General features: G+C 36.3%; 1 protein-coding gene across 1 annotated transcript in view; it reads right to left on the bottom strand.

The window, feature by feature from the left end:
- The window catches only part of LOC131551907 (echinoderm microtubule-associated protein-like 4), a 96,851-nt gene extending 81,451 nt beyond the window's left edge, over nucleotides 1-15,400 (bottom strand). Inside the window, exon 1 of the mRNA XM_058795129.1 lies at nucleotides 14,953-15,400. Coding sequence (XP_058651112.1) covers nucleotides 14,953-14,977 — 25 coding nt within the window. The 5' untranslated portion in view covers nucleotides 14,978-15,400. The remainder of the gene's footprint in view (nucleotides 1-14,952) is intronic.
- Nucleotides 15,401-26,514: the final 11,114 nt, after the last annotated feature.

Here is a 26,514-nt window from a genome sequence, read left to right as displayed (position 1 = left end):
AGAATAGCGTGGAGGCGTCTGATGGCAGAAAATGACAGACGTGGCACATTTGTGATTTATAGGTGACAAAACGGCTAAAAATAATAACCCACAGCAGCACAGTGAGCTACTGTACCGGTCAGAACGTCACGCACAAAAAACTATAGAGACCTCAGTCAGGCACAGAACAGTTCCCGTCGATTTAGAGAAGTGGTCAGTTGCATACATTTCTAGAATATAGAGTCTTGTCAGTGGTGCACATACTAAAATATTTTTTCAGTAAATTCTGAGAAAACATTGATTAAATAATCATTTAAATTCAAAGTGTATTTATGTATTTATTTAAATCCCCCTATCCCCCAAATTCTGTTTTGTTTTTTAATAATGATTAGTATTATTTTTTTTTTACATTGTAATTTGTAATATTTTTGGATTCTGACAGCCAAATATCAATCACCCAAAATTTTCCAAATTCCATGATATACCATGTTACACTTTAAATTTATAATACAAATTTTGTAAAGAAATTAATACTTTCATTCTGCAAATTCATATAAAATTAATCAAAAGTGACAGTGAAGATATTTATAATGTTACAAATATTTCTATGTCAAATAAATGCTGTTCAAAGAATCCTAGATAAAAAAAGTAGCAAGTTTCCAAAAAAATATTAAGCAGCACAACTTTTCAACACTGAGAATAACAAGAAATATTTCTTGAACAGTAAATCAGTATTGATTTCTGAAGGGTCATGTGACACTGAAGTCTAGAGTAATGATGATGAAAATTCAACTTTGCATCACAGGAATAAATTACATTTTAATATATAATAATAATAATAACAACAACAATTCACAATATTGCTGTTTTACTGTATATTTGATCAAATAAATGCAGCCTTGGTGAGCATAAGAGACTTCCTTTAAAATATATTTTTTAAATGATCCGACCCCAAATGTTTGACCGATAGTGTATATATATTTAAATCATATATATTATGTTAATATTATTTATAAAACAACATACTGGCCAAACACTGTTGCTGCCATGTTGCATCATGCCTTTGATAGACACGAAATAAGAATTAAATACAAATTTCAGGTATGAATTTATGCAGTGTTTTAAAAAAGATTTTGCCATAGTACATCATGTTAAACTAATATTACAGTCTTCTGTTGTGTACACACACACACACACACACACACACACACACACACACACAACTAGAAGAGAACAAATGATCTATGAGCCATTGACTTTAGAAGGCAAGCAAATTGAAAAGAGCCTGCGAGCAGATAATCTGGCACATCTATAGCAGTACATTTGATACTGATCCAGCTCCCGCTGAGTGTACACCTGTCTTTTGCGACACACAGAACCTGAATATGTGTGCGTGAGTGCGCGTGCGCGTGCGTGTGTGTGTGCCTGGATGGGTTTGTAAAGACAACCAACACTGTAAACAACTACAACTTTTAAAGCACAACTTGCCAAACGTGCTGTTTATCCAAACACAAGTGTTTTTGTGCGCCTCATGGTTTATGGACCATTTATAGAGTCATAACCACATCACACATGACCCAGATGGCATTTTTCATGACCATGTGCATCTTGAACTCAATACGTGTCTAAAAACTCTGACTGGGTTCCATGAGTGGAGAAAGGGTGCCTGAAACCTCGTCCAAGATCTGTGTCCAACCCAGCCATTAACTTAATCCACCCTGAACCACTTCAGACTACATGCTGTTCAACTGTGCATATGGATTTATCTCCACCCTGAGATTACAACCCTGTCTCTCTCTCACACACACACACACACACACACACTCGTGAGGGACGGCGGCACATCCTGATTAATCCTGATTAAGGTTAGAGTACAGCCAACACAAAATCTGGCCCCTTATGTTCACCAGCACTGTCCTTCAGTGCGGCCCATTCTCTCGCTCTTTTTTCCCACTCGGGGGAAGCAGAACAAAACAGATCTCAAATTAGTTGATTCCACTTGATTCAATTCTCAATTTCATGGCTGCTGGCTCCAGGGCCTGCTCTAATAAATCAGTCAAGCCACGTGTGTTCAATAGACTTTATGTGCATGAGCTTCCAGAATAAACATGACAACTAGGGCATGACATTTAAAGTACTCACAATATATTTACAATGATGCTGATCAGTATCAAAATCAGTCCTATATTTGCTTAGTTTAATGATTTTTTAGAAATAAAAAAAGTGACGATGTATCAGTAAGGATGCATTAAATTGATCAAAAGTGACAGAAATTATTAAATAAATGCTGTTCGTTTGAACTTTCTTCTCACTAGAAAATCCTGGAAAAAAAGCACTGTTTTCTTAACACAAAAATATTAAGCAGAATCAATTTCACAGTTGATAATAATAATAATAATAATAAATGTTTCTTAAAGCTTTCAAGCTTTGCTATCACAGGAATAAATTACTTTTAAAAATAGAAAACAGTAATATTACTACAGTAATATTAACTGTAATAATAATATTACTTTTTTACTGTATTTTTGGTCAAATAAATGCAGCCTTGGTGAGCATAAGAGACTTATTCCAAAAAAAAACATAAAAAAAAAAAAATCATATCAACATTAAAATACTGCATATTATTCAACTCACTTTTCTGCACGTGTTTTTCTTGATCAAAGAAAGCAGGCAACAGAGGTTGTTGTTGACTAATTATACTACTTCCTGTTTTCCCCAGAGAACCCTAGAGGAAATTCTGTGGAGTTTACAGGCAATTAACAGAAATGAAACAAACATGGATGACAGACAAAGTGGGCTTCTGGGAAACGTTTCAGACACTCAATCCATACAAGTGTCCCATCCTGAGAAACCGCTCAAATTAAAGGGTGTGACACTGTAGTAACGTTTACATGCAGCAGCCAGTGGCCCATCATCCTCCCTTACAGACAAACTCACACACTAAATTTGATCCGGCCAAACTGTAAGTTGCATTATTATTATACTATGCGTATGTGTGTGTAAACAGTTACCTGCTGACTTCTTTAGTTCACTTACTCACCAAAGGTTGCGTTTATACTTACGTTCGGCACTTGGTGAGTGTTTTGGAGACAGTGTGCAGCACAAAATAAGGACATGCATATATTCAGGAATCTGTGGACATCAGCGTCTGAAGATCTGCAATTCATCAGACTTCATCTATCCATCCTCTCCACACTCTCTCACACACACACACATATTTCTCCTCTCGCTCCAGCTGTAATCTCATCCATTGTTATGAGGGAAGAAGGGAATGAGGAATGCGAAAAGTTGGGAGGCAACATTCCAGCATCTGGAAGCGTTCGGGCACACGTGTGTCCCTTTCCGGATCTCTCCCTCCCTTTGCTCTCTCTCTCTCTCTCTCTCTCTCTGTGTCCGTCTGTCTCCTGCTTCCCTCCATCTTTTTTCTTTCAAAGAAGGAATTTTGAAATCTGATCCTCAGCTTGTCTTTCCAAGTGCAACTCAGCACACAAATACACACACACTTTAACATTAACAACTGCCATATGCAATCACAACCACACAAAAACCACATCACAGGTCATTTAGAGTCAAAACAATCAGATACTTCCAAAACAAACTCGCGCATAAAACCCAGTTTGACACACTGCAAATGAACCGTGAGCGATGCTGGAGACTCGTTCATCCCAAACCAACATAAGTCAGGGTTTTCAACAATGATACGGTCTTCACATCCCGTTACAGCTTTCACAGAGGTTACATTGTGTTTATCTGCTGACGTTAAAATGTATTTGCATCTGACCCTTTGGGGGGTTTCACAAACACTGAGGAAAACTGAGCGCACAAAGACACGCTGTAACATTTCCTTGAATCAGAAACTTAAGCCAGCGCACTGGTGCATCTACTGTAGCTCCAATAAATAAGTCAACAGTCATTTAGAAGACGCTTTTGTTCAAAGACACTGCAATGCTCTTATTTTGGATACACAGTTTTATCACTGGAGGTCTCTGAATCACTGGTCTTTTAACATAGTGGACATTCCTAAATGGTTAATAATGAAAATATGTTGATTTTTGTATTACAAACTGGAGCTAAAATGGTCAAGTTAAGCATTTCCCTTTGTTAGCTTTCTTTTAGCAAGTTGACAGATTGACCTACTAGCTTAGCATACCGCTGACTGATATAAAAAAAGATCTAGCTAAATAAATAGCTAGAACAAGATATCACAATAACTGCTAGTCTACATACCGGTAGACACGATTAAACGTGTTGTTTGTTTGCGTTTTTAAAGGTGGGGTAAGCGATTTCTGGTAGCCAATGTTGACATTTGAAATCACCAAAACAAACACGCCCCTTCCCCAAAAGGGTCTTGCCCCTATTTTGATAGCTCCACCCCACACATACGTACGCATCACAGGCAACGATTAGTTCTGTGAAACAAAGCAAAACCAATGTTACTCACCGATCGAGAAGAAACAAAGCAACCTCGGCGTCTAATCGCAGGCCTCAATTGATTTTCAACAGTCGCTTTGTCACGTCCAGTGTAGACAGACCGTGACAGGACAACTGTCGCATCCGGTGTAGACATGGTGTAAGCCTGCTTTTGTTCCGCAGACTTTTTCCTCTTTTGTTTTTCATCCGTCATCTCTACCTTTCTGTCATCGCTCGGCTCGGTTAATGTCTGTCATGAGCACTGATGAGCGCTCTCTCCTCTGCATCATGAGTAGACACGCCCCTTGCTGCTGATTGGCTACAAGTTTGTTTTAGTACTCGGCTCCAACTCGTTTTCTAAAGCGTTTTTGAAAAAATGCATACCCCACCTTTAAGCGATGTGGTTTAAAAACAAGCGATATTAAGCCGTTGAAATGCAATCAGCAGCATAAGAGAACTCATTTCGCTATATGCTTGCACTGTCTGAAAGACCGTTTGAGTGCTGTCAGAGAGGCGCACGCAAGTGAAGACTGTGCTCATAGAGTATTGAACCGAGTTGTTTTTGCTGCTTTATAGGCCTTAAACGGCTAAATACACACACTTGTATGTGTCAAATCTTTGCAATTATCCTCATAAACACAGTAATTTAGGTCGTAAGTGAAAGCAAACAACTGAAAAAGAAAACACATGTGTAACAGTATGTTGGATCCGGGCAGCTCTTAAAGGTGCCATAGAATGCACTGATACAATATTTTGAATTGTTCTCTGATATCTACATAGAAGGTATGTGGCTTAGGTAAGAGCAAAACTTCTCCAGAAACCATTTTACATGTCCATTTACAACCCTAGGATTTCTCCCTAGAATGAAATGGTATGTTATTGGCTTATTTGGAAGGGTTATGAATAATAATGTTGAGCTCTGCTCTGATTGGCTGTTTCACAGTGCGGCTCAATATTGAGCTCTGCTCTAAATGGCTGTTTCACAGTGCGGCTCATTTCAGTAGCTTACAGGAAGGAAACACAGGGAAAATATATGTTTCAATACTTTCTCGCGCAGTTATATCATTGGGTAATTATACTGTAAATAAAATGCGGGCATCAGGGAGCCGCTATTAATATGCTGGGCATTGAAACTGCTTTCAACTGCACGATCGCTTTTTAGTTTCACTTTCACTTTGGAGATTCGCGATCGTCTTCGATTATGAACCCGATATTGCCTAGCTTGTCAGTGAACTACAGCTCTGTGTATTAACTGCCGCTCCATCTGAAAGCAGGTGATGGCAATTTACTGCTAATCACGAAACCGGCTTTACTGACGAGATGCGCATGATAATCGAATAAAATTTTTCTCATTGTGATGGATGATTAAGGGAATCTGGGCTTTGTTTTCCCTCCTATTTATATTTCTGTGAAACAGGAAGCCATGGCTGGATAATTTCATGTTCATAATTACCCTGGAGTGCTCAAAATTGTGAATATGAATGGGGATATTCTTCAGAGATATTTTACTAAGAATTTCAAGGGGTGCCAATAATTGTGTCCAACGTGTATTTGAGAAAAACATTTCATAATGATATTTCCCCCCATTTTAAATTCTTATTATCCAATGAAAGGTTAGGTTTTTGTGATTTTTTTTAAATAAAAGATCAAAAGGATTAACAATGCAGATCATATTTACCAAGGGTGCCGATATTATCGGCCATGACTATATACAAATTATATTAAAGGGGTCATATGATGCTTTTTTAAAGATCATTATTTAGTGTATTTGGTGTAACAGAATATGTTGACACGCTTTAATGTTCAAAAACACATTATTTTTCAAATACTGTACATTATTGTAGGTCCTCTATGCCCCGCCTCTCTCAAACGCTTCGTTTTCTACAAAGTCCCTCCTTCCGACTAGCACAGCCTGCTCTGATTGGCCAACTGGCACAGTGCATTGTGATTGGCCGAACACCACAAGCCACGGCGGAAATGTAACGCCCCTTTCCATAATTGCGAGCTTCAGCTTTCAAAATTAAAGTAAAAACAGTTAATAATGTCCTTAGTTTTACCATCAGTTACCATCACACACACACACAAGCCAAGATTAAGACAACTGATGTGCCAAGATGTGACCCCTCTCTCTCTCTCTCTCTCTCTCTCACACACACACACACGACGCGCAAAACTCCGCATTTGAACAGTCAAAAGCAAATACTTAAACCAATAACAAAACATACAGTAGCTGATTCAGAAGAGCCGGATTGTCAGAGCAAAGTCAGAATTACCTCCTCTCCTAGATTCACGAAACTGTAGTCCATAAAATGCGTTGCTGTTCTGTTGTAAGTAATCTATGATTCCTAAATGCATCTACTTCCGGAAGGCCAAATAAAGTGCTTTTGCTTTCACCTAGAAACTAGGGTTGTTCCGATTCCGATACTAGTATCGGAAATTCCACCGATACCACAAAAAAATCTGGCATCGGTATCGGCGAGTACTTGAATCCATGTACCGATCCGATACCATTCTTAAACAAGATCTATAGTTATGCCCGCTAGCTTTGATTAACGCTGCAAATCGGAAATCAATTCTTCTTCGCTGCTCAGAATGCAAACACAGGAAGTTGTGCACAAGCAACCACTATTTAGAGCAGCAAAGAATAAATACAAACGTGGTAGCACATTGCCAGTAAATCACTCGCATATGCGACTAAATCTTCACCCTGGGCGACTAAATAGTGTATAATATTAGCCACTGGCTAATAAATGCTCAGATTATACTCGCCAGTGTGTGAGTTGGAGGCTATGTATAAGTTTAGCACAGATATATTTTCACTCGCTGAACACTCTGACCAAGCGCTTCAGAATTTCACTCTCCATCAAGCGATCTGGGCTATTTTTCAGTTCATCTGAATGAATGCGCAGCGCACCTGTATTTGACGTACCGTAAGCTCTAGTGTGAGCTTTGCTTTTCGCCGTTGCTTTGCTTTTTCCTCACATGCAAAGAGAGAGAGAGAGAGAGAGTCTTATGTAGCGCGTCAATTCTGCTTGGTATGTAAACGATATTCTTTGTTGTATTTTCCTGTCAGAATAACGGAGTTCCTTTGGAATTCTTCATCCTTTAAGAACTGCCGGGTTCTCCGGTAATAGGCGGAGCTAATGCGCAAGCGACAATCTCATTGGCTGGCGCTCACCTATAATCGTCCCTGTTTTGATTTCAGCAAATCAGTTCAAGCGAACGCAGGCAACGTGATTAATATTCATGAATCCAGCAGCTCGTTAATCCTTAGTGCGTTTTATATTATTCTTAGTAGAATTCATAGTATGATTATTATCTTATCAGTATTATTGATAGTTTCCCCCCCCATTTTTCAGAGAAACACTGAATGACCAAAAAAGCACCACCACCAGTTCAGTTAAAATGACTGTATTCATGGTTACCAAGTTTTAATTCTAATTGCTAAAGTTATATCATTAAATAATACTCGATTATCATAATACATTTATAATGCTTCACTGACTGATGTTAAGAGTGTACTTTTAGATATTTAAATAGATTTTAAAAATGGAATGCCATTTTCCAAACATTATATATTATATTTTTTGTTTACTCGCCAGACTATCTATCTATCTATCTATCCATCTATGGTGAAGCACACCATAAAATAATTGTATCTATACAGATCTAGTAGTACATACAGCTGTATAACCAGATACACACCCAGGTATCGGATCAGTACTCAGTATCGGCCGATACCCTGAGCCTAGGTATCGGAATCGGTATCGGGAAGGGAAAAAGGGTATCGGAACATCTCTACTAGAAACACACAGCTTCTCCGTGACACTCCTGCATCAACACTATCGCGGTTACTGAAATCACGCCTTACGCAAATATTTCCACATCGTGACGTAGACATGTGGGGGCGTGTTTGAATGAGCCGTTTTAGGGGGGCATGGCAGAGTCTTCATTTTGATAAAGAATATCTTATCTATGCACAATCAACTTGTAACACTTCAAAGAGAAAGCAAAACTTGAAATCGCATATGACCCCTTTAAGATATAAACTCTGAATTGTGAAAAAAATTTAAGACACAATAATTCCGCTTTTTTTATTCCATGGCAGATATAAGCATCCATATCCAGGGCTCTGCAAAACCGCTAGCCCGACGTCCCGGGGCTATTGTGTTTTCCAGTCGGGCTACCAAAATGTATCACTGCCTGCCTGACGGGCTCCTTAAATACAGATCTCCCGCGGGTCCTTAAAAACTCTGAAAGTGAGTTGTATCAAAATTAAGGCCATCAAAAGTTTTAAATACGTTAAATGGTATAAGAAATGTCTTGATTATAATTTCAAGAGGTCTTACAGTTGGGGACGGAAAGACAAGAGTCGCGATACGGCAGGATTAAACTTCAAAAGGCAATGATGTCATAGAATAAATAATGAGCTTTTCAAGTCAAAACGCGGCGCGGATGTCTTTATTTGAATGTATCTGAAGGTAACCGACTGTCCTCAGAAACGTGTCGTTGGCATTTTAATTTCGTTTTACCTATAATTCCTGATAAAGCAGCGTTTATGAGCGCAGAGCTGCTTTGTGTACAGCGTTTCCGGGGAAACCGCAATATTTCAGCGCTCCTAAAGCGCCACCTCGTGGCAGAGAATGAATCTGCATTTCCAATAAGCCTTTCTTGCTGTTTATGGTCAGATCAATGCAAATATCAATTCATGTTTTTACGCAGCAAACACATAGAGTTGTAAATGAGAAAGAAGTTGATGTGCCTTCTAAAAATCTAAACAATTAAGACAGTAATATTTATACGTTTTAAATTAACATAATTTATATGCTTGATTGATCCCTTTTCATAAAAACGGTCTATAGCCTGAAACGCTGTTTTATAAGATTTGTTTTTGTGAAAACCTGTATCTGAACTGTAAATCATGTAATTTTATGGCTCAAAACTGTATGTTACCATAGACATTGTCCAACCCCGCTCATTCTGTGTTCATTTTACTTGTGCAGCTCTTAAAATGGGTCATAAATTGCCTTAAATATATTTTTAAAAATTCTGCAGATACCCTGTAAAGTGAAATCAAATTCCTTCCTTCATATTTGTTGATATTTGTGTATTGAAAATATTTTTGATTGACATTTAAACTCCTATCTGATTTTCTATATTTAAAATAAATAAATAAAATAAAATAGTAGATTTTTAATTCGGGCTAGTTAAATTAATTTTCAGGCTACCAAAATCTGAAGAGTACCTGCCCGAAGGGCTACCAGGGATTTTTACATTTTGCGAGCCCTGATATCGATGTCTTCACTCATATATGTAGTTTTCACATTGCATTGCTTTTGATTTGCATAAAAACTTTGTTGCATTGCAGGAAATCACCAACTGTAACTGAAAACATATAGCTTCTAGTAGCGTTTTTACTGCAAGTGTGATGTTCACCGCCCCTGTGGAAAAACGTGCCGCAGTCAAGATCACACTAGATCACAGCTTGCTCTGTACAGAGCTTAGACCAGCAGCTATCTGGTTATCCACCCTGAGCTTTCAGTCACACCACACCAGCTTGGTACAGCTGAATAACCCACACACGGCCCCACAGAGGCCTGGGATTGAGCAATGGAGGTGGGAATGCACCTGGCGACGGGAGGAACGGGGGCGGCTGCTATTTTTATGTTGAGTTTGACAGTTGGGCGGCTGATTGGATGCAGAGCGAAAACTGACGCCATCTCGGCACAGCGAACGCTTGAGGCCTACATGGAGACCTTTAAGAGTGCTGGAGCCATGAGCAAGACCCTACACCTCCATCAGGCACCCTGCTTCAGTGTCTTTTACACATCAACATAACACATGCACATGCCTTAAAAGGCAGCACACTGCTCACAGGCCAGCCTACTGACCTACACTCGTAAGAGCACATAACTCAGAGCCCTAAGAGGCACACTCAACAACACTAGATCTCAACTGATGGGTTGCAACCCAAAAACTTAGATTTGAGTCTGTTTTTATTGGGTAGCGCTGAATACAATAAAAAAATGCAAATGAATGAATGAAGGAATGAATAAAATAAAAATCAACTTAAAATGAAATGGAAATTTGTCCAATGAAACAAAAAATATTTAGCCATGCAGTTCATAAATACTAATCTATTATATTTTAATATATTTATGAATAAAGTATAAATACATTTTAATGGTCATTTATAAGGACATTTAAATGTGTTGGGTGAACAAAAGTCCAACACTGACCTGAGTAGCAAACACCTGTAGCAAAATACCACAAGCGTAAATACATGAGACAATTACATTATATTATTATTTATTCAAGTATTCAAAAATACACTAAATTGCAATTAGTTCTTAAAAAGATTGAATACATCTTTTCTATGAGTATGCTTTTAATTTCTGATATTAATTTTGTTTTTGTTTTTTCTTAATATCAAAGAAAAAATGCATTAAAATACAATAAATTATAGACAAATTCTTGACAAACAACTTCGGCATCAATATTTCTTTTTTAGAATCAGCTTCACTGTTAATTAATAACAGCTAAAAATAGTCACTTGTAATCATATTTGTAAAATAAATAAAATTATTAAATAAATATTACAAGTTATTCTTTAAAAAAAAAAAAAAAATTACTTTTTATTTTATATTTATATTTTTTTAAATAATGAGATATACTCATGTATTCAAGGTGTCAGCAAAATATAAATTAAAAATATCATTAAAATTAAGCTTTTCTTGAAAATGGATTTCAAGTTTTTCAAAAGCAACACTAATACAAAGTACACATGCATTGTAAGGTAGATTTTTAAAAGAATTTTCCTTTTATCACACCCATATCATAGGTGTCACGAAAGGAAATCAGTCCGCTTTCTATTACATGCGCACATTTTTCAAGTTTAGCTGTGCAAGTCGTCATGACCAAAACCACATTTTACATTGTCAAAAACCACATTTAGATCTTCCAAGAACTGAAGTGAGTCAAACGGGCTTGCACGTCATACCGAAAACTTTGTAAGAGTGAGTTTAATCTCTGCCGCTGCCTTGTGTGACGCAGAGACGGAGATGACAAGATTGTGTGTGGCTGATAGTGCGGTCCGTCTCTGACGGATGTACCTGTGGTGCAAAACTGATACTCGGTCTGGTTTTATACACGCTTCATGCACATTTGCGTTTGAAACCTTCACCTTTGGCATTAGAAAATCAGTAGAGGAAGTCAAAGCCAATACAAAATAAAGGAAGCCAAAACTAAATTTAATTTGACTGATAACTCAACTGAATAACAAATTAAATTAGATGATGTGGTTTGATAACAATTACCTTATTTATAGATTTAAAAAAAAAAATAATAATAATTATAAAGAGCTTATTTATAAGGAGAAAAGAGAAAGTAGAAGTCATTATTAAGGGATGATGGGGGCATTGCAGGACAGAGACTGTAACAACACAAACACACACACACTGCAGTTTAGCAGCAGTCATATCCAATAATTCAGACCGCAGAGTAACGGCCATATACACAAAAACACACTGCCATTTCAAAACAAGCCCAAAATAAAGTTTTCCATCACATGCACCTGAAAAAGAAAAGTCTGACAGTTTTCTCTGTGCAGTTAACTGGCCCTTTACTTTATATCGCATCCCTGCCAGACACTGCGGAATCACCAAGGTAACTCAGAGCAGGACAAATTGAGCGCTCAACCCTCCTCCGAGCGTAACCAAGCAACAGAATCAAGTTATATAATCAGCACAGAATTTCATTGATCAGCCGTTATATGACAGGATATTCAAGCAGTCGCTCTCAAGTCAAAAATTGCAGGGCAAAGTCCCATTAAAATGAAGCACTTCAACATAAGAAAACAATCAATTTGAAATAGAAATTATTTTTTCATACTTCTGAGTAATTTAAAAATGGATTTGCTTTTTAAGATTTGCAAATGTGTATGCATATATTGAGGAAAATATATATTCTTTAAAAGAAAAAAAAGTCAACTTCAACTACATTAACTGTTAATTATTAAAACACTGTTATGTTAAAACACTAAAAAAAAGTAGTTAATAACATGATTATTTTTATTTTTATACATCTGATTATATTAATTGAATATTAATTAATTTTATATTAAATAATTGGATTAATTAATTTTATATTAATATATTAATTTCACTGGACATTTATAACACTATACTAGTTTGCATTATATTACCTTTGCATCAAATTACAAAAGTTATTCTGCTGAGAGGGTGTTTCTAATATAGTGTCTATGGGAGAAACAGTAAATTTGATTCATCTGACTGCTGTTATCAATCAATTTTGAGAGTCGTGAAAACACTATTGTGGAGCTTTTCTTTTGCTATTAGATCAAATGGGAATGCAAAAAATATATTTGATGTAGTCTACCATTCACTGCTATTTAAGTTTAGCACTTGCACTTTAGAGAAAACGAAATGTGAAAAGAGTCCATACTAAAATGAAAATCATGCAACAAAAAAAAGGCCTTGTAATATTTAGTTACACAAATAGTTTGCTCCAGCACACATGCAAGTAGTTTATGAGGAGCAATAAAAACTGGTCATGTTAGAGCACATTCAATCCATTATGCAATTACACTTGTCACCTGTAGCTATCTGAAAAACTCCTTTAACTCAGCAACCCATCTGACACGTCTGACAGACACACACACACACACACACACACACACACAGTACATCAACACATCTGCACATTCACAAACCTCAAGTGGACCCTTCATAAACACAATAAATACATCCCTGCTGCCTCTGTCATGGACTGTTATCTGACCAAATAATCTGCACTGACAGCCAGAGCTCCAAAACCACCAACACCACGAACACACAGCCTGCACTGCTGCTCCATTAATGCTATTCTGTCCAAATATATAGCCTACACATATATCACTACAGTGCTATAATTGCACAGCAGTTTTACAGTACTGATATATTATTTGTACATTATCAGTTTATTTTTCTGTTTAATAGAGCTGTTGAATCGTGGTGCCATTGGTTTCCTCATTAACTTCCTGTGAGTTTTTATAATTGTTTCTTTGGATTGTTTAGTAAATCAAGGTTTGTGGTTAATATTACTTTCATGTTTCGTTCAAAAAAATAAACTACAGTAAATAAATAAAATAAACTTACCACAGTAATTTGAATTTGCTGTGATTTGTAAAAAATAAATAAATAAGTTGCTCCAACAGATGCCTTGTCAAGCATAAACTCACATTCTTGTGGTTGTAGTCCTCAGTCAGCAACGTAATTTAAGCCATAATGTGCTGTTTTTGTTTTATAAACCGTACAATTTGTAATTATTTAAGATTTAAATTACAATTTTTGACTAGAATATTCGCCATTTAAAATCTAATCAAAAGTCAATTGCGTATAAGAATTTATATACTGGCTTGCGATTTGGTCTCCATTCTTGAATTTACTTGCATTATCATTGTGACTTCCAGTTACGATTGGCCTGGTCTTATAAACATATGTGACCCTGGACCACAAAACCAGTCATAAGGAAAGCTGAATAAATAAGCTTTCCATTGATGTATGGTTTGTTAGAATAGGACAATATTTGTCTGAGATACAACTATATGAGTATCTGGAATCTGAGTGTGAAAAAATAAAATAAAATAAAAAATATCCTTTATAGTTTTCCAAATGAAGTTCTTAGCACTGCATATTACTAATCAAAAATTACGTTTTGATATATTTACAGTAGGAAATTTGCAAAATATGTTCATGGATCATGATTTTTACTTAATATCCTAATGATTTTTGGCATAAAAGAGAAATAGATCATTTTGACCCATACAATGTATTGTTGGCTATTGTCACAAGTATACCCGTGCTACTTATGACTGCTTTTGTGCTCCAGGGTCACATATGGTAGCTTTCTTGCCGCGTTACATTGCAAACGGCGGCACAAACCAATCAGCCTACGCCTGCCTCCCGATGTGCGTACTCTATCCATCCTAAATTCTGTGTGATATTAGTCATTTTCAATACTATTTAGGGCAGATAGGGTAGACGCAGGGTATGTGATAAAGTGCACTGACAAAAGAAAATAAGAAGCGAGCTGTGTCACGACAGCGGCGGGATTTCATTTACAGCGACCCAGAACCTTTAAGCATAAGCTACCGGTAAGTTTAACGCTATCCTTTTGCTGCATTGCAAGTAAATACAGGCATTTCCTTCAGGAAATGCAAATCTTGTATACAGCGTGAGCTGCAGTGTGTTGTGCGTTCAGAGCATTTTCCAATGGCATGTCACAGCAGGGTTTAACAACGGAAATAAACAGAGCAGGGTAAAGATATACGGCCATCGTGAATCGTGGTATGAGTCTCTTGACACAACTCTCCTCTCATTGTAGCTTTTTGCCCACGAATGCAGTGTCAGAGGAGCGTGGCTATACAGCTGACAAGAGCATACAGTGAGCCAGCACACACACACACACACACATTCCACACTTGCGTCTATATTCGCCATGTCTGCAGAAGACTCATCTATTAATAGTCAACATTTCATCGCAAAGACAGAAAGACACACTCACCTAAACTACCGGCGAAACCGTCCATTTCTGGGGTAAAAATCCAGGGAGATATTCCTGGGGCGACTGGGGGAATTCGTCCTCTATTTGAGAAGAAAGGGAAGAGCTCGTGTAATGTCACACCGGCTCCTCTGGATGCGCTTAAATGCAAGAACAACGGGACGACCGACTGGCGGCTGGATCTCCGTCCGGATAACGCAGCGCTTTTCTGGGGCAGTCGATCACGGCGGCTCCCTGAGCTGCTCCACCACGATCGTTTACACCTCCGGCGGGGGAGGGAGTATAAGGAGCGCTGGGCTTTCGCGTTTCCGACTCCGCCTGCTTTGGCACGGCGAGCTTCCCTTCAGACGCAGAGCAGCGCTCACTGCTGCCCAAACCCCAACTGCGCCGCGCACTGACATTACGCAGCATCTCAGCACGAGATCTCTCTAGTACTCTAGTGCGCACTACTGTGCGAAAGGACCACTGGTGTCTTCGTAGAGCGTCATTTGTTTGATTGTTTATACATTTGTGTATTTATTTTTGCTTGTACCTCAAATAATCGACATGCTACTTGCATCGACATGCATTTATAAATCTTTAAAAAAAAACATAACTGCAAGTATAAGGTTTTTTTAGACATGTTACCATCTTGACATCATGGCAATATCATTATATTCTTCTGAAGTGCCTTAATACCAGCCTGATACCAACACTTAGAAAACAGTACCTTTTATTTTTGCTTGTACCTCAAATAATCGACATGCTACTTGTATATGCATTTATAAATCTTAAAAAAAAAAAAAAACATAACTGCAAGTATAAGGTTTTTTTAGACATGTTACCATCTTGACATCATGGCAATATCATTGTATTCTTCTCAAGTGCCTTAATACCAGCCTGATACCAACACTTAGAAAAAAAGTACCTTTTGATTAGTCTATAGTCTGTCGGTTAAACTTTACTTGAAGGGGTGTGCATAAGGCAAGGCAAGGCAAGGCAAGTTTATTTATAGCACATTATAGCACATTATAGCACACAAGACAAGTGTTGGGCACGTTACTTTAAAAAAGTAATTAGTTATAGTTACTAGTTACTTCTCACAAATAGTAACTGAGTTAGTAACAGAATTACATCATTATAAAAGTAACTAATTACGAGGGAAAGTAACTATTGCGTTACTTTAAAAAAAAAAAAAATGTTCAAATGTCAAATAACTTTGGATGCCCCCAATATTAAATTTGTTAAATATGTTAAATTAAATAAGAATAAATTATTATTATAAAACATTGTACATTAATCTACACTATTTATCTACTGACACTTAGCATCAGTCAGTGAAGCATTATAATATAATATTATATGATGATAGAACTTTAGTAATTAGAATAACCAAGTATGAATGCATATTTGTCATAAATATAAAACGCACTAAGGATTAATGAGCTGCTGGGTTCATGAATATTAATCACGTTGTCTGCGTTCGCTCGCATTGATTTGCTGAAATCAAAACAGTGATGATTATAGTGAGCGCCAGCCAATGAGATTGTCGTTTGAGCATTAGCTCCGCCCACTACCAGAGAAACCGGCAGTTCTTAAAAGCTGCAGAATTCCAAAGGAACTCCGTTATTTTGACAGGAAAATACAACAAAGAATATTGTTTACATGTAGCGCGTCAATTCTGCATGTTATGAAAGACTCTTGCTCTGTATCTTTGTTTGCGTGTATGTGAGAGAAAGCGACGGCGAGTCGTGCGCTTTCACACTGTTTATGGTACGTCAAATAGGCTACAGCTACACGCATCCATTTAGATGAACTGAAAAATTAAATTCTAATAATATAATATAGTAACGCCACATTTTATTGTCAGTAACGGTAACGGCGTTGTAACTGGGGAAACAGTAATTCATTTGATTACTCGTTACTGAAAAAAATAACGCCGTTAGTAACGCCGTTTATTTATAACGCCGTTATTCCCATCACTGCACAAGACTGACATGACACATGTCATGATTATGAAGGGTTTTTATGCATGTTTATAACAACTGTCATTAAGTGTCATTCGCTCAGTTAATGCAAAGATGACATTGCTTGAGATGTCTTTGTTATGGGCTAGGGTTAGGGGTAAGGGTAGGGGTAGGGGTAGGTCAAATAATGTCATCTTTGCATTAAAAATGACATAACTGAGCGAATGACACTTAATGACAGTTGACATAAACATGCATAAAACCTCTATCATATGCATGACATGTTTCATGTCATGATTATGAAGGTGCCATGTCAGTCTTATGCACAGCCCTTCAAGTAAAGTGTTACCAGTCTGTCTATGTAAATAGTAGTGTTGCATAAATTATCCAATCGTCAGACTTGATACGTTCATTGAAATTGACTTGGAGACATGATGTATCGAAATATAAGTTTTCTCTTTAAAATGTAGTGAAGTAGGCTACACTTCCACAAAAAGTTTATACTAAGCGGAAATTTCCAAAAACTGCAGTAGCGAAGCATAAATTGGTAAAAGCTTTATCATACAGCAAAAATATATTTCAGAATATATACATAAAAAAATGGCCAAAAAGTATATATTTGCTAAAAAAATGTTTCAAAATGTATGTAAATAAATTTTTACTAATATAATTGCCCTTTTTTTTGTGTGTGTGTGTGTTTTTTTTTAATATATATATTTATAGCCTACAATTAAAGTCTATTTTCAAAAAAAAAAAAAAAAAATTTGAATACTTTTTGCAACGCACTATATATACTTTTTCCAGTTTAAATATATGTATATATATTTAATAGTCGTGAAAAAGTTAGGACACCCTATTGAATTCCATGGTTTTCTGTATCAGGAGATAACAAAAAATTATCTGGTCCTTGGAAGGTCTTAAAATTTGTAAATAAAGCCTCAGATGAACAATATCACATGACATATCACACCGTGTCATTATTTGATTAACAAAAATAAAGTCAAGATGGAAAAGCCATGTGTGACAAAGTTGACACCCTATGATTCAATTGCCTATAGATGCACTTTTAGCAGCAATAAGTTGAAGTAATCATTTTCTGCATGACTTTATCAGTCTCTCACATCTTTCTGGAAGAATTTTGGCCCACTCTTCTTTACAACGTTGCTCCAGTTTATTGAGGTTTGTGGGCGTTTGTTTATACACAGCTCTCACCACATGATTTCAGTCAGGATGAGGTCTGGACTATGACAGGGCTATTGCAGAACCTTGATTCTTTTCTTTTGTAGCTTTGCTGGTGTGCTTGGGATTATTCTCCTGTTGCATCACCCAAACTTGGCCAAGCTTTAGCTTTTGGACGGATTGTTCTAGAAGTCTTATGGTTTGTTCAGATGCAACTTTGCAAACCTACGCCGTGCTGCCATGCTTTTTTTTTTTTTTAGATAGAAGAAGCTTTCTTCTGGCAAGTCTTCCAAACATGCCATACTTGTCCCATATTTTTCTAACTGTACTGCCAGGAATTTGATCATTTAACATGTTATCTGAGGTCTGTGGTGCGGTGAAGTTCTTGGGTTGTCTGCCATTTCTCTGAGTGTTACACGGTCTGATCTTGGGGTGAATTTGCAGGGACATCCACTCCTGGAAGGATTGGTGTCTGTCTTGAATGTCTTCCACTTGTGAATAATCTATCTCACTGTAGAATGATGGACTTCAAATTGTTTGGAAATGGCCTTATTACTCTTCCCAGATTGATGGTGGCAACAATTGCTTCTCTAAGATCAAAACCATGGAATTCAATAGGGCATCCTAACTTATTCACACTGATAGATAGATCTATAGAGAAAGTGAAAGTGAAGTGACATGTGACCAAGTGTGGTTACCCATACTCGGAATTTGTGCTCTGCATTTAACCCATTTAAAGTACACACACACAGCAGTGAACATACACCCGGAGCAGTGGGCACACTGTAAAAAGTGATAAGTTGACTTAACTTAAAAAAATTGAGGAAACCCGTTGCCTTAAATTTTTTAAAGTAAATGATAATTAAAAAAAATAAGTTAATTGAATTGTCAAGTTTTTAAAAAAAGTATTATGTACTTAATCATTTTAAGGCAACGGGTTTCCTAAATTTTTTTAAGTTAAGTCAACTTTCACTTTTTACAGTGTAGCCATTTATGCTGTGGCGCCCGGGGAGCAGTTTGGGGTTCGGTGCCTTGCTCAACGGCACCTCAGTTGTGGTATTGAGGGTGGAGAGAGCGCTGTACATTCATTCCCCCCACCTGCAATTCCTGCCGGACCTGAGACTCGAATTTGCAACCTTTGGGTAATGTGTCCGACTCCCTAACCATTAGGCCACGACTTCCCCAAGAGAGCTTATCAAGAATGATATTATGACCTTGCTCCATGCTGTTTGGTAAGACAGAAAGGAAGGGTTAAAATGTGGTTGAAGAACATCTGCCCAACAGGTGCCTGCTGTTAGTTTTTAGCATATTGTGTTGGGGTTCACTGCACACTGGACCATTATGGTAGTAAGAAAGGAAAATGCACACCCATGAATTGTTAAACAGTGTGACTGCAAATTCTGCATGGCAAGAAATATTATTTTCACACTGAGAATTCCAATGATTTAACAGGGATTCTATAAGCTATTAGTGCTTCTAAAGTGGAATGTGGGTTTTTCCACATTGGAGATTCAAATCATTTGATTAAGCGAATATGGAAGGCGCCAGTAACAATGCACAGTCTGGCCACTCAGCACTGGACCAGTTAGAAGAAAACAGAATAGTGTTTTGGTGAAGCAGTGAAATACCAAAGGTTCAGACTATTGTGTTGACCAAACAGACGATCTCTGTGTGTGACTGCTGCTTCTGCTCACTGTTGCTCTTAGACCCAGCTGCTGAGTCTTTGTAAATACGAGGACTCATTGTTGTGTGCACTGGATCAGGACAGAGACAAGATTGTCCTCCAGACTGACCCTTGAATCAGCACGGTGGGATCTTCTCTGAGAGATTATCATTGTGTTTATGGGAAAGAGACGTGTTCATCTCGGGCTGAGCTGTAATGTCAGCATTATAGCTTCACACCGAGTGCCCCCTTCTCCTGATGACTTCCTGGCAGGGTCTGACCTCTCGCTCCAGCCAGAAAAAGAGCAGATCAGACAAAGCTCTCTTTATTTTTCACTGCTGAAGGACAAGGGAGGGAATGAAATAAGGACTGGAGAAATCCTTTTCTTTGTTTTTTCTCTCTTTCTGGGCCAGTGAAGAGAATGACACATAGGCCAAAACTGTGGTCTCTACTGTGCAGTAGCTATTTTTCTCCCTCTTTGAAGAAGATGAATCACCCAAACTCCAGCCAAAATGCTGGACATTAATAATTCATCAGATGACTATGGGAGTTTAAGAATATGTTGAGTGTTAAACATTCGCAGTGAGTCATCCCATACATTATGGCTAAGTGATGCCGCCTGACATTGTTTTCCTTCCAAGTCTCTTTTTGGCAAATTACACAGTTTTCAAATGGTCCGAACCAGATGTGAACAATGCATTGTTTGGCCAGCCTAATCCAGTTTAAATCTCACCTTAAACTTTGCTGGGAATACAAATGAATCCAAATAAAATTCGATAGGCTTTCTCTGTCAGAGATGATAAATAGAATATTTAACATATTTTAACAGTATACTACTGGAGTAGAGAAGCATAAGTTCATGATCCATTCACCAAACATTTGTTAGACTGAAATGTATGACATTGAATGGATATTTGTGCGATACTTTTAAATTAAATCATTATAGTGTCCATTAAAAAAGACACCAGGTATAATAATACAAAATATGTAAATTACCTAACTGAAACTGAAAGCACAGAATTAAAAGTTCACACCAAGGACAATAACTATAACTATACCTATAAAGTTTTAATAAGTTGTTACTGTTAGTAATAGTTTTATGAAAATAGCTGTAACAAGCTATAACGGTAATTACAGAAGAAATATCTTTTTTTTTTCAGCTTATGAATGATAAAAAGTTAGAACATTTACGCAGCAGACAACAAAACTACAGCACGTAATAATGATGATAATATTTATTATTAATAATAATAATAATAATAGTAATAATAATAATAATTAACAAAATGTTATCATGCTTTGGTGCTGATAGTTATCATTACTGGTTTAAACAGGTTTTTTTAATGAAATAAAACAGATGTAAATAATCAAACAAACAAATAATTGTTTTGTTACTACATTTGCTGTTGTATGAGATTTGGCAAGATGTAACAAAAACTTTTTATAAAATCTTTTGAGACACTCGTGTGTAAATGTGTAAATGTGTAAATATGCATACATACATACATAATAAAAAACTAAACATTACATAAATAATAATGATAAGCCAAATGCCATAAGCTCTGTGTATATATAGGCTATATTTTTAGTCCAAAAAGGTTGATAAGCACGACTCCATCTGCCCCTGCTGGTGGATGCTGGAAATACACACTCATGCTGCAATAAGCATCTTTTCCACCGATATAAGAGTGTTTGTGTATAAATATTAATACTATAAATATAATATAGCAGCAACTATTAAACAATTTAAGCATAATAACATATTTCATGACGTTTGATTATAGGCCCTCAGTTTTTACTTCTTAAATAAACATGAACTTTAGCCATAACCAAGTGAATATTTAATGCCTACCATATATATATATATATATATATATATATATATATATTTTTTATTTTCTGTCTCTCATTAGAAATTGAATTATAGGTTGAAATAACTCTATTCACCTTTAATTGGTTGGTAAATTGTGAACTATCAACAGACATAATTAAATTTATAGCCACCAGTGGGCACTGTTACTGACTTATTATACATTTATTTATATAGTGCTTTATTCAACAGAGATAGTTTCAAAGCAGCCTCACAGGAATAAACAGGACAACTCATTACAACTATATGGGATATGGCTATTTTAAATATAAATAATATGAAATATAATGTTGCATTTAAAGGAGATTAATGCCCTTGTCTTCAACAGAGAGTAATTTTCAGCATTTAGTACAATTTAGTGCAATAGTGTTTTAAAAACACTACTATAGATGGGCTACAGATGATTTATAATAATAATAATAATAATAATAATAAAATGTTTTGACAATAAAATAACGTATGGAACAAAATAAATCAAGCTTTAGACATAACCAAGCAAATATTTAATGGACACAATGCCCCTTTCTTGGTAGAAACATACAAACAAATAATGTACAACTTTTAAAAAATAAAGGTTCCAAACAGGGATTTTTGAAGTGATGCCATAGAAGAACCATTTTGGCTCTCAAAGGACCTTTCAATAAACATTTTTCTTAGTGTGAAGAACATTTAGCACATAATATAAAGAATATTTTTGAACGATGGAAAAATTCCATAGATGGTGCCAAATAAAGAACCTTTATTTTTTTAAGAGTATATAGAAATAAATGTACTTTTAAAACCTCATGAAAGGACATTCCATAAACTATTTCCATCAGCCTCCATTTGTAACTGTGCAATCGCTCTCTCTAGTGGCTGCAGCGAGACATTACATTACCTTGAGACCTGTGTGCAATTTTCCACAAAAATATGCCCCATGTCTGCAGCTGATGTTTGCACAGCACGCATTCAAGGAATTTCGAGCGGTGTTGCCCTCCCCTTAAACTGTTATATCTAGCCTGGGTTAGTGGTTTAATGATGTGGACAGCTGATTGATGGTGTTCTCCGTCATGGTGAGGTCTGTATGGTGATGGTGAGAGGATCGCTGGGGAGCTGGAAGCCATCTGTGTGCTGGTGCTGAGAGACAAATGTGTATGATGGTGGGCTCATTAGCCATGTTTTCATAACCCCATTAAAACGCAATTCTTTGCTGTGTTTTACACTAATTGGTGTACATTTGTGGTGAGGGGGTAAAATCATTTTACATGCTATCATTACCTCCTGTATGGGAACTCTGTAGATGTGAGCCCTTACTGTAGGGCCCACCCAAATGTTCATACACCCCTACTGGCAAATAGTAGATGTTCTAAATCCAGATATTCTGATTGTACATGAATATGCATTGGGTTTTGATAAAAGGTTTTCAATCAACATCAAGAGTTTTGTTTGATATTCTTATTTTTGTTTCTTAAAGTGCCCCTATTACGGATTTTTGAAAATTACCTTTCATGCAGTGTGTAACACAGCTCTAAGTGAATGAAAACATCCTATAAAGTTTTAAATCTGAAAGTGCACCGTGTATTAAGCTATTGTCTCTCAAAAGAAAGAGTCTGAATCATTGAAACGAGTCGTTTTTAAAATGAATCTTAAGCCGTTTCATGATGATGTCAACATGAAACATTAGCATATTGCCCGCCCACTGTCACTAGGTGCAGCTTTTGGAGCGTTAAAAACAGCCGTTTCCCCGGTAACGGCTGAACACAAAGCAGCACTGCACTCTGCTTTAAATGAAATCGACCAATCGGACCAATCACCGCAGATTAGCGTCACGCAAAGGAGGGGTTTGGAAAGTATTTTTTGACCTTGCATGCATGTCAACCTGTTATTGGGGACTCCCAAAACCAAAATATGAACCTTTCATAACCCATAATATGGGCACTTTAAAGCACTTTTGTTTGTAAATATAAGATCTCAGTATGCAGATTCCCATGAATCGATTCATAATTCGGATTCAAATGATTTGTTTGTGTCATCAATTAGAAATATATATTAAAATTAGTGCTGGGAAGGACAATGAAGAGAAATTGCCTCAACGATATTTTATTGCTGCGTCGCAAATGCATTAAGTTCCTGCTTTAGCCTCTCAGCGGCGTTTGGTAATGAAAGAGTAGCCGCTACACATATATTATATAGCCTAAACAAAAACTTTTATTTTGGATTCGATTAATCGCTATTAATCATTGCCCAATACTACACACATGAAAAAAAATACTATAGTAATTTATAGTAAATACTGTAGTGTTTTTGAACCATACTATAGTAAAGGACTTGAATTAATTTGTTGTGGTAATTCTATAGTTGCTGTGGTAATATAACAACTATTGTAATATAAACAAATTACTTTACCCAATACTGTACTGTACTGTGTTTTCTACAACTATAAGGTATATTTTACTACAATTTTTTTATTTTATTTATTTTATTTAACCTTTATTTAACCAGGAAAAGTCCCATTGAGTTACAATAACTCTTCTCCCAGGGAGTCCTGGCCAAGATAGGCGGCACAAAGTTTCAAAGAAAGAAAACATTAAAAAGACAGGACAAAAATAAAATAAAATGTTCATACTACACAACAAATCGCTATACATAGACTATACATATACAAACAAAACATTATGTTTAACTTAAGTAAATACAAGCATATAATTTAAAGGGTACCTAGTTTAAAAACAATTACAACGTTCAGTCAGAGTTGACTTTAAAAGGTTTTTAAAAATATGAATAGATGGAAGTGATTCTAGTTTTAAGGTGTTTTGGAGTTCATTCCAAACATTTGGTGCATATGATGAAAAAGCTTTTTTTCCAAATTCTGTTTTTGTTGATGGAATAATTAATAATAATTTTTTTGACAACCTTGTTCTGTAAACACTGTTTTGGTAAGTAAGTAAATTTGAAATGTAAATGGGTAATTTACCCATTAGTGCTTTGGCAATAAAAATCAATAAATGAAGTTTCCTTCTGAGAGAGAGGGAGGGCCATTTTACAGTTTCATACAGAGTGCAGTGATGAGTCCTAGCTGTTGCATCTGTAATGAAACGTAAGGCAGAGTGATATAATACATCTAATTTTTTTAATAAAAATAAGGTAGAGTGCATATAAATTAAATCACCGTAATCCAAAACTGTTAAGAATGAACCCTGCACCAACCTTTTCCTTGCTGAATAAGGAAAACACCTCTTTAATCTAAAATAAAAACCTAACTTAGGTCTGAGTTTTTTTAAAAGGCTTTCAATATGGACCCCAAAAGACAATTTATCATCAATCCAAATACCTAGGTATTTGTAAGAAGTCACTCTCTCTATTGGAGTACCACTTTGTGTTAAAATAGTGAAATCCATAGGAGAGTGTGAACGTGTAAAGACCATAAATTTAGTTTTTAGCATTTAATACCAATTTTAATCCTATCAGAGATTTTTGTACCTGATTAAAGGCAGATTGTAAATGATAAATTGCTTCCTTCAATGATGTAGCAGAGGTGTACAAAATAGTGTCATCTGCGAAGAAATGAGCCTTTGTTTGATTCAGATGTTCACCTAAATTATTTATATAAATAGAAAATAAAATAGGACCCAAAACTGATCCTTGGGGAACACCCATTTTACTTCTAGCAATGATGAGGTACAGTTATCTAATGTCACACACTGAGTTCTACCACTCAGGTAATCATAAAACCAGTTAAGCACAGTGCTACTAAAACCTATGTTTTGCAATCTTTGCAGAAGGAGATTATGGTCAACGGTATCAAATGCTTTAGATAAGTCAATGAATAGGGCAGCACAAGACTTTTTGCCATCTAAAGCATTAACAATATCATTTGTAACAGAGGTTACAGCCGTAATTGTACTGTGTCCTTTCCGAAACCAGACTGAGTGGAACTTAAAATACAGTTATCAGCTAAAAAATGTTTGAGTTGCTCATTTATAAGAGACTCCAATAGTTTAGACAAGACAGATAATCTGGAAATTGGCCGATAATTATCTAAGGCCGACGGGTCTCCATTTTTAAAAAGTGGGAGGACAAATGCAGATTTCCATGATTTTGGGATAGAACCACTGTATAAACTAAGATTAAAAATGGAAGTGATGGGTTTAGCAATCCACTACAGTTTACTGTAGTAAAAAAAAATGAAGTATACTACAGTATTTATTTCAGTTTATCAGTTCACTATATAGCTCACTATATCAGTATGCTGTACCATTCATTAACAAAGTGTTGTAAATACTATAATATATACAGTATAATACACTTTACTATAGTATGGTTCAGAAACACTATAGTATTTACTATAAATTACTATAGTATTTTTTCATGTGGGAATTAAAATGTTTTACTGAATACGTAGCCATAAGTTTGTTATTTTCTATGTATTGCATTGCTTTATGAAAAGCATGCTTCTTTTTGAATTTACGTGGCTGTAATAGTTGTTTGGATGAACAAAATCCACCCTTTTCAGAACAACCTACATGTGTACGCATCAAGAGATACTGAATATCATAAATCACTGAAATGTATTGACATACTGTAACAATCAGTTTTGCACTGTATGTGGAACTACAGGACCGATTTGGACAGAATTTGGACCAATGAGATTTTGCTCGAAGCGGGGTTACAATAATATACTGCAGTAGTTCCTTGACACAATCTCGATTAGTTAGAATCATAACCTCAGTATTACGATGTAGACACACATAGCAACTTGCAACGACAAAGTTGTTCATTTTCATTAAGAGCTGCTGATTTCTGCCAACATTAGTGATGATAGCAATGGCAATGGACACAGCTGAGGAGAGATCGACTTTGTGCTAATGATTAGACCATTTGATTTTTATGGTACGGGTCAAATTGACCCTATTTGGATTCAGTACAAT

The sequence above is a fragment of the Onychostoma macrolepis genome, chromosome 13 (assembly GCF_012432095.1).
Source record: "Onychostoma macrolepis isolate SWU-2019 chromosome 13, ASM1243209v1, whole genome shotgun sequence".
Lineage (NCBI taxonomy): Eukaryota > Metazoa > Chordata > Actinopteri > Cypriniformes > Cyprinidae > Onychostoma > Onychostoma macrolepis.
This window is presented reverse-complemented; position numbering and strand designations above follow the sequence as displayed.